The sequence below is a fragment of the Lactuca serriola genome, chromosome 9 (assembly GCF_051521515.1).
Source record: "Lactuca serriola cultivar US96UC23 chromosome 9, Lser_US96UC23_V15, whole genome shotgun sequence".
In the NCBI taxonomy this organism is placed as follows: domain Eukaryota; kingdom Viridiplantae; phylum Streptophyta; class Magnoliopsida; order Asterales; family Asteraceae; genus Lactuca; species Lactuca serriola.
In genome coordinates, this window is record NC_136416.1 from 155,112,243 (window position 1) to 155,123,069 (window position 10,827).

General features: G+C 34.6%; 1 protein-coding gene across 1 annotated transcript; it reads left to right on the forward strand.

Moving 5' to 3' along the window:
* The first annotated feature begins 1,163 nt into the window (after positions 1-1,163).
* Positions 1,164-5,022, forward strand: LOC145072885 (uncharacterized). The gene is made up of 9 exons (XM_079019383.1): positions 1,164-2,028; positions 2,380-2,509; positions 2,591-3,165; positions 3,664-3,744; positions 3,835-3,933; positions 4,026-4,139; positions 4,228-4,311; positions 4,408-4,479; positions 4,556-5,022. Exons 1-9 carry the CDS (start codon positions 1,705-1,707, stop codon positions 4,820-4,822), a joined length of 1,746 nt encoding a protein of 581 aa, XP_078875509.1. The 5' UTR covers positions 1,164-1,704; the 3' UTR covers positions 4,823-5,022.
* Positions 5,023-10,827: the final 5,805 nt, after the last annotated feature.

Consider the following 10,827-nt stretch of genomic DNA (forward strand, 5'->3'; position numbering starts at 1 on the left):
TTTTAAATAAGTTATCAAACACTCTAAACCTAAAAAAAAGATTAAAATATTTATTTTAATTGAAAAAAATTAAAAGACTACCAAATAACAACTTGTTAAATTGACATGTTATGTTTTTGGGTTTGTATACTTTTATGTCCGAATGACAACTCAAGGTAGTGATATGTGTGGGATCAGAAACACCCCATGCTATAAGTATTTTGTTTTGTTGTGTATTTGGATTAACTTTCATCTTATAGTATTGTTGCGTGTTGTGTATTGTGTATTGTGTATTTATTGAAACATAAAGAGGTCAGATAGCAAAAAACACGATGGAAACTTTAGGATTGTTTCATAAATTAATAATCATTGAGCTCAATTTGATTAACTTTTGCAATAAAATTTTAAAAAGTCAGCTACTTAACATTTGAAAAAGAAACACATCTCATGGCTATTCATCAAAAGTTGTATATATTTTAATTTTCCTAGAAATATAATTTAACATACACACCAAAACACACACACACACATATATATATATATATATATATATATATATATATATATATATATATATATATAATATGATTATTTTCATATCTTGTTAGCAATATATTTTAATATAAGTATGAATTAAAAATAATAATTTTATATTAATATTTTGACACATATATTAATTTATTTTTGAGTTTATTGCAATTTAACATTTGATGAGATTATAAAATAACTTATCATAGCTTATAAAGTAGTTTATAGGATAATTTTTGGTTAATTCTATTCATACATCTAATTGCTTGTTGTACTCTATGTGTGAGAAGATGTGTGTATACTCTCATGTTTTTTTTTGGTATATAATTTTTTATAAAATAGGGTAAAATAACTTGTTAATAGACTAGTTAAAAGCTAAACTTTGAGCTAACATTTAAAATAAAACCTAAATGAGATTTTACAAAGAAACAACTTAAACTACCAAATTGACTTTGGATTAAAATATATTTAAAAGTAAAAAAAATATAATTTAATTAAAGAATTATGTAATACATAAATCAATAAAAGAGAAGTACAAAATGATTATTAAACCCAAATAGCAATTTAATAGGAAAAAATATGTACACTTGAAGTATATATATTTAGTTAGACAATGTCTACAAAGGAATTGTGTATATGACCCTATATTATCACCCACTCCCTCCAAAGAAGTTCACCTTTATCCAGTTTGTTTGTTCAGCTGAAATCTGAATAGTGAATACTCCATCCACTTTTTATATTTCACGGACCTCAAAATGCCCTTTAAGCCTTTTCTTGCCCCTTCCCTTTCACGAGCATTGCCTGAAAAAGTGACCCAAAAGTTCTAGGGTTCCGTCACAAGACACCCTCCATTTGAGGTCACTTTCTTTTCTTCTTCTCCCTTCTTGAGGTGTCTGATCGCGTTAAATGCGTCCCACTCCATCTTAATTTCATTTTATTCTTTCGAGATCCGACCACAGGAAGGAATCAGCAAGTAGACGTCTATATGGGACAACAAGAACAGCTAGCTATTTCAAGAGGGAGAAAAGAAAACATCCTTGTCAAAATAATATGAAGCTTGTTTTGTTTACTCGGGAGCTCAATTTGATGGATACCCTCCAGGGATTGGTGTCGTTAGGACCAGGGAATAGGGATTCAATAGGTTGTATTTGAAAGGGAAATGTAAGTAGAATTCCACATCAATATCTTTTAGTAGCGATGGAAGACATTGTATTGTTTAAACAAGGATGGAAATGGTTGCTTTCGGAGAGCCATTGTTACACTGTCGCGGCGATGAAGGCTGCTTCTTTTTTCAGGGATAAAATCGTGATTTCTATAGCACGGCATTGGCCTAGTGTTTGCCATGGGAGTTCAAGGCTTGCTAAGCTGTTGTGGTACTTTCTGATTCAGTGGAAGGATTGTTTTGTTCGTGGATCTAGATCGCTTTTTGGTTTGGGCACTGCGGCACTTCTTGTCATCATATGGAGCTGCTTTCTTAGTTTGACATCAATGTCTTGCCTTTTCTGCGTCCTTTTAAGCATGGTAAGCTTATCAATCTCCCCATTGCAACACTTTCTATATCTTCAATCGTTGCCCTAACGCCCTAAATTCCAGTTGGGTTCTATATCGTCACTTCAACACTGTTGTTGACTTGTTTCGGATCATAGACCAATTATAGATACAGATTCATCAACAATTCGTAGTCTAGATCATTAGAGAGCTTGTAATTTAGCTAGACAAATCTGCAAAAAGGATCAACCTCCATGGTTTATTGAAATCAATCAAAGTTTGTAACATTACACATATACTTATTAAAGAATCACAAATATCTGTATTGAATTAGACCTTTTTGCTACATAAACATTGTGATTAACAGTTTTCTTATCTTCCTAGGGTGTTGCTGCTTGTGCTATTCACTACCTAGGCCACACACCTGGTATATTCATAGTAGGGCTATTTTCAATTTTAATCTTGTGGATGTATGGGAACTTTTGGATCACTGGAACATTATTTATTGTTGGAGGTATGCGATATATGTCTCTTTTACTGTTTTACAAGCTAAAAGTCTATTATTATTGTTTAATCTTTATACAATTATTTGCAGGTTACTTATTTTCTAGGAAACATGCAAGGTTGGTTGTTTTAATTGCAACCTTATATGCTCTCCATAGTGTAAAACTTCAAGTTGGATGGATTGGAATTTTGGTATCAATTAACCTTGCTTTCATATCTAATGATGCATTAAACTGTGTTCTCCAATGGTGTGATAATCTGAGTGAAAAGACACAATTTGAAGAGCAAAGTTTCACAGATTCATTTGTTGAAGATGAATTTAGAGCAGAGTCTGAGAGTGAGTTTTTTGTTCCTAATGATGAAAACGTTGAGGAGATACATTCTGATTCAAGTAATGAAGCTGAAAAAGTACATGTAAATCCCATTGATGAATCTGAGAAAGGGAAAAGTCAATCGTATAGTTCTACAAGCACACCACAAGCTTCTACAACAATTATTGTGAACAAAGAAAAGGAATCACCTTCCATTGTTGTGATCAAAGATGATGTGAATGCAATTAATGAGATGAAAAGAATTCTTGGATGTGTTGATCATTATGAAGCTCTAGGTTTATCTCGCTACAAGAAGATTGATGCTTTGTTGTTGAAAAAGGAATATAGGAAAAAGGTGAAAATTTACCAAAATACCCCTTCCCTTTAGTGTTTCGTTTTGACTTAATCGGTTAATCACTTAATCTATACAGCTAATCACCAATCATTTACCTGTTTGCCTTTCTCCTTTTTACCTCCCAACTCCCCTCATTGTTAAAATTTTGAAAATTACCAAAATACCCTTCCCTTTAGTTGTGTAAGGGGTTTTTTCTTTTTGACTTAATGACTTAATGACTTAATCTATACAGCTAATCACCAATGATTTACCTATTTGCCTTTGTCCTTTTTACCTCCCAACTCCTCTCATGTTAAATTTGTGAAAATTACCAAAATACCCTTCCCTTTAGTGTTTCGTTTTGACTTAATCGGTTAATCACTTAATCTGTACAGCTAATCACCGATCATTTACATATTTACCTTTCTCCTTTTTACCTCCCAACTCCTCTGATGTGAAAATTACCAAAATACCCTTTTACATGCGATTATTATCTGTTTCTTTGTGTAATTGTTTCAGGCCATGCTTGTGCATCCAGATAAGAACATGGGAAGTCCAATGGCAAGTGAATCATTTAAAAAAGTCCAATGTGCATATGAGGTGACTTCTAGTCTTCTACACTGCAAGATTCTCTAAAAATGTTTTTATTTATTTTATATATTTGGAACTGATATTTGTATGATTTTTCAGATTCTTTCTGATTCTTTGAAGAAGAGAGACTATGATGAACAGCTGAGAAAGAAAGAATCAAAGACTCTATCTCACAAGTCTCCTAGTACTTCCCATCAGGCATAACATAACACCATATACATTCATATGATTATATTTATATATGTATATTATTATTAAATATTAATTTTCTTTAATAAATAATAATTCAGGAAAATGATGATTACTGTTCTGTGGAATCGAGGCGAATACAGTGCACAAAATGTGGCCTTTCACATATATGGATATGTACAAATCGGATCAAGTTGAAAGCAAGATGGTGTCAGGTTAAAAAAAACAAAAAAAAATATTAATTAATTTAATAATTAATACCCTCTTTGGAGAAATTAAGGAAAAAACTTGTTAATGTTACAGGATTGCTGTCAATATCATCAAGCTAAAGATGGGGATGGCTGGGTGGAATACAAAGGCTCACTCAGCTTTGATGGACCTCATAAGGTTTTTTTTTTTATTTTATTATTTTTTTAAATATTTTTTTTTTTCAAGAATTCAAATCTTGAAATTTGAATTATTTATATGTAAAAATTGATTTAGGTGGAAATACCTCGTGCTTTTGTTTGTGCTGAGAGCAAGATCTTTGACGTTTCAGAATGGGCTATTTGCCAGGTTGGTTTTACTTTATTATTATTGTTATTAAATTAAATTTGATAAATAAAATAAAAAATAAAAAATGTTATATCAGGGAATGGGGTGTAGACCAAATACACATCGTCCAACATTTCATGTAAACATGGTTGGATTAGAGAAACCTCAAAGGTCAAACTCAAGTCGTTATCCATGGGATTTAGATGCTCAAATGGCTGATGAAGAAGAGGATTTTGAATTATGGCTTAAACAAGCACTTGCATCTGGTTTATTTAGTGAAACCTCAAAACGTAGAAAAAGTTGGGGACCCTTTAAGTTGCCTCAAAAGAAAGGAAAGAAACAATGGAATCGTATGTCACAATGACCATTCTACCCCCCTACCTACCAACCCCCCCCCAAAAAAAAAAGAAAGAAAAAGGAATGGGATTGTTGTAAATAGTGTTGTGTTTTGTGGCCAAAATGTATGGGTCATGTGCATTAATTAGATTTGATGATGAATGTTTGTTAATAAACTACACTGAACATCCAAACTTTTTCTGTAATTTAAACAGACTCCTTGAATCTTGATGCGTCTTTTTTCATTTTTAGTTTTTTTTTTTTTTTTTTTTTTATGAGATTCACAAATAATAAAATACAAACAATAAAACTTATGTAATCATCACTAAATGGATTTGATTAGTATAAGATTACTTGTGAAATTTCAAGTATGGAATCTAATAAAATTATTTATTATTTTCGAAATTGATTTGGAAATTGACACCCCATAATCCCTTGGCTACATTGGATCCTAAACTGCCGACTAAAATTATTTATTATTTTATCAAAATCCATCGTGGAGTTAGATGAATTTGAGGCGTATGAGAGGTAAGAGAAAGGACAAATTATTAAGACAAATTTCGAATGTTTGTTTGGATAATGGTCGTAAATGAGTAAGGTAGATTATAATTAGAATTTAGAAGTTTGTATGTTTTTCCTTGAGATAAAGAGAATAACATCATATCATGTGGAGTATAGAAAGTAAGAAGATACAACAAAACAAATGGTAACTAGCATGACCTGTTTGTCCTTTGTGAGGGTTATAGAATCATCGGCAAAGCAATATTCTCTTTGTCTATGTCTTTCGGATAGTGTTTGCTAAGTAGTAATCATATAATGAATGGAATGTTGAATTACACAAGAATGGAAATTTCCAGTTTATTTAGCATAAAAGAATGGAATTGAGATTGATTATTCAGGAGAATGTATGTTTTTTTTTTCACGGAATGATATATTACACTTTAGAACTACAAAATTATGTTTATTACATCTTAAGGATATATCTTTTGATTATTTAAAATACATAGCGTACACACTTTTAAGCACATGCTAATACAATATATTGATTTTTTTTGGAACAACAAACTAATCTAGTTATAAATTACCACTTATGTCTCCAACGAGACTTAAACCAATGACCCCTCAGTTGAAAGAGACAGAGAGTCACTCTTTACCGTTAAGCCAAAGACAATTTAATATATAATATATTGATTAATTTCATTATCTTGTTGGTTGGTTTCGTTACTTCATTTGTGCCATTTCTTTTTATGATTCATTTCATTATCTCATTGATTAATTTCATTCTATGTTTTATATATCATTAAGCTGTAATGACAAGTAAAAATGTTTATATTAGAATGTACATCACTATAACATTTTTTTGGAACACGTATTTTAATGGTGGATCCCTCCATGGCTCCATATCTTATGTGTTGTACATCGTTTGTTGTACAGGCCTAATACTTAGCATATATCATGTTAGCCCAATTGTAATTTTTTTTTATATATTATCATTTTAATGGAATAAGGATATATTCCAAATGACATGATATTTCCGTTATTTCTCGGATCTACATCGGCTGCCGACAGTGTTGGGTGACAACAAAACAAGCTAAGCACTTCAGACAAATATCAAAACAAACTTCGGTGAACTTGCAAAAATAAATTTTTTGAAAGTGTAAATCAAGTTAACACAATATTTAACGTGGTTCGGTCAAGTTGACCTACATCCACGGGCAAACGAGAGAGAGAGAGAGAGAGAGAGAGAGAGAGAGAGAGAGAGAGAGAGAGAGAGAGAGAGAGAGAGAGAGAGAGAGAGAGAGAGAGAGAGAGAGAGAGAGAGAGAGAGAGAGAGAGAGAGAATTTTATTAACTTCCAAGAACAATTACAATCACACAAATGTTACACCTCACTTGAGCTCTCAAAACAAAACAATCTCTATTGCTTACTAACTGCTCCAAAAGAGTGCTCTCAACCTCACAATGATTACTCTATTGAAATTTTTGCATATTCATAATGATGGAGATATGAGTCTATTTATATTTGAGGGATTATACCTAAAACCCTAATGGGCTAAGCCCATTGGCCCATGAAATGTGACAATCAATCATATCCCACCATGCAACATCTTCTGGAACATTCTTCCGTGTCATACAACCCATGAGCATCAACAACAGACATGATGGAGCACCATGTGCCATACAAGTGGCATATCATGAACACTAATGGCCCAACATCCATCATGGTGGCACAACATGGCGTAATCCTCGAGCAATACCAACTTCTGAGCATCGTTGAACGATCTTGAGCGTCACAGAGGACTTCATAGCATACTTGGCTCATCAGGGATACCATGACTCATCAAGGAACAAAAAATGGCCCATCTTACACCATGATGGCACAACATGTGCAAGGATGGCGCAAAAACTTCTAGTTTGGAGCAACATCATCATCTTGGCACAATAACAACATGCATTGGCGCAACACGACCATGCTTGGTGTAACAACATACTCTATGGCACAACAGGAGTACCTCATGGCGCAAGAGAGGTACCACATGGCGCAAGAAGGAGTGCCCTTGGCGCAACAACATCCTTCTTGGCCCAACCCTTCAACAGATGGCGCAACAAGGTTCCCTTGGTGCTCCATATCACTTCCAAGTGCTCCAAACCTCTTCCAGATGCTCCAAACCCCCTTCTATATGATCCATTCCTTTGTCAGACGATCCATTCCCTTCTCAGATGATCTGTTCCTTTGTCACATGCTCCATGAACCTCAAGTGCTCCATGAACATGATCCAAATGCTCCATGCTAGACAAGACTTCATACCTTAATAGACACACTCTTCACGACCACTATCCACCCCCATCCTTCTTTTTATTCTTGTTTTCTACTGCCTCTTTTCTTTAATGGCAGCCAACAACACAACATCAAACACAAAACCCTATGACATTAAAAATATTGTTACCATCATCCTTAATCTCTCACTGAATGACGTGTGGAGATAACTCTTTGAAACCCTTTGCACATAATACGATGTCGTTGATTGCCACCACAACACCATCAACCCTACCGGAACCAATGATGATGAAAGGTTCAAGCTAGATTTGTTGGTCAAAATGTGGATCTACGACATGATCACACAATCTCAACATGACACTCAAGGAAGGTCCCCCAACAAGATCCGCTTAGACTAGTCTCGAAGCTCTCTTCCAAGAAAAAAAAGATGTTTGTGCCATTAAGCTAGATGATGAACTATGCTCCATGGTTCTTGGAGATTGATCCATCACATAATATTGTAAGAAGATAAAGCTGATTTTCAAACTTCTCGTGAATATTTTGGAGTGTGTTCTCGTCACCTACATCATTAATGGGCATTTCAAACAATACGACATAACAATGGTCATCTACTACTATACTCCCATCCTTACATTCTTATAGGTTCACTCACCTCAATTACTTAAAATAAAAAATAATGGGTCGCTCTTAACCTTCACTACCAGCCTAAAGTGGCCACACATCATTGCATATAGTCCTTCACACATCCTCTCAAACTCCTGAAATTTAAACATGCAATTTCGACAACTCTATACATGATGGAAATAATACGACCCTTAAACCTTTGTAATGGTCAATTTGATAATTGACACCCTTCTTTATCACCTTAGGTGGATAAGACATCATCGAGATACCCATGGATTCCATTTGGGTTCCTATGGAATCCCTAAACTAGTCAGCACCGCTGCTATATGCCATCTCTCGAAATCCTGCCACTGCCAGACAACATAGGTACCACCACACCAATAGTCTTGACAACTGACGTTGCATCGGCTTAGATAAGCATTCTCAACGCACCATCGAGTGTAACACCGAACTAATGGCAATTTTTTTTCCTTCCATGCTACTTTCACCGACTTGTCATCCCTTTCCCCTTTGTGGTGATGGTTCTTGTTGCTTATGATGATCAAGCAGCAAACCTTGCTCATGCTTCCAACAAACATGCATTTTAATGACCAATATGATGTCGGTTGGCACATGGACATCGATGCCACTTCTCATCTTGCCTTGGACTTAGTAATCCTAATATTCCTTAACTCTAAAATCACCATTAATTTAGTTTTGTTAGTAATGCTTTCATATCCATGTCATTAATACCAACCAAACCTATATACCCAGTTATGTCCTTATCATGCGTAACATTATTAGAAACCTCATATATGCCTGACAACTTACTAAGGACAATTAAATTTCTATTGAATTTGACAAGTTTGGCCTTTTATGAAGGACCTTCACACACCTCAAGTACTTCTTAGATGTGATAGATCATGCGATCTCTACCCAATCACGTCTGTTTATCGATCTCCCATTGATTTCCTTGTTTCAAGAGCCGCTTTATGGAATCAAAGACTTGGACATCCTAATATTAATGTCCTATTGTCTTTAGTTTATCAAATTTAATCTTTTGCATAAGTTTAATATATACATCTCTTATCAAGCTATTTAACTTTAAAAACATGCGTACCTTCCATTTAGTTCTTCCAACTCTTGTGTTTATGATGTTTTTGAAACAATGCATTCTTTTTTATTGACATCTCTTATCATGTACCTAGTGTGAGTGGAATAAAATACTATATCTTTTATGGGTTTATCATATGACGTACTCTCATTTTGAAACAATGTATTTTGATTTTAGATTTTAAATGTTAATGCTTAAATATGTTGAACACTCGTTAATTAGGGTTATGTGTAATAGATTTCCATATATAGATACATAATTTAGAGAGGCCCATATACTATACAAAGGAAATTAAGAGAACAGTTACAATTTAACACACCCATGTAGTTTAAACAGGAGGTTCTAGTATGTGTAACATCCTCTTTCCAGGTATTCATTTATGAGTTTTAGCTATTTATTTTTGTTTATTTAGAATGGCCATGACGTGGCATTAGGAGTGCCACTGCGTGGCACTTTATTGATGAGAAATGCGCATCCACAACTGGTCACGACGTGGCGTTATGTTTGCCATGGCATGGCAACCGTTTAGGCCTAAAACCCTAATTTCAGGATTGATGCCCTATTTAAGGGTACTAACTCCTAGGATTGCCTAATTTGATAGCCTCCACCCTATGAAAATGAAACCCATCTAAAACCTAGCCTCAATTTGTGTCTTTTGAGTGCTTGAACTCCATTCTTGTGAAGCTTAAAGGAAGAAAGAGCTCTTGGTGTTGCTTGTGAGTATGGTTGTAGCTTAGACCTATCATCTTCATCTCATTTCTAACTCAGTGGAGGCATAAAGTCTCTACCTTGCTCATTATTTCTCTTGATCTAGTTCTAGGTCATTTTATGAGATTTTGGTCCCAAATCTTCTTGTTCTTGGAGTTTGAGTGATCTACAAAACCCTTGAGTGCATCTTTTAGCTTCTAGACCTTGGGATTGGCTGGAAAGTTGGCTTGCATGGCTTATTGATTGAGTCCATGCCTTGGTGTTGTCATTAAGGACTTAGAACTTGAGATCTTTTTATAATGGATAAAATTGGAAAATTTATCCATCAAGACCTTGAAAGGAACCAACTTTAAGCTTTAGAGCTATTGGGATTGAGTATAATAGCTTAATCATTTAAGCTGTTGGTGCTCAGTACCTACGGTGTGGCTACCAGTTGCCACGACGTGGCGATTGGGACCATTTCACATGGACTTTGCCACGATGTGGCATTGGGTGGCCACGACATGGGAATTGACTTATTGCTGATTGTTTTATCTTGGAGTGCCCACGACGTGGCCACGATGTGGAGACCTGACAAAGTTGACTTTGACAATTGACTTTTGACCATGGTTGACTTTTAGTCAATTAGGGGGTCATGTAGTGTAGGCTGAGTGCATACTCCCTTATTACTGATTAAGTATTCATATTACCGGTTTTCATTGCATGAGAGCTGTTGTGCTTTAGCTTCTACCTACCATGTGATTCCTCTCATTATACTATAGGACAATAGGTGTTGTTTGTGTGTGTATCTATGTGACTATTGTTGGTATGATTGTATGTTGTATACATGG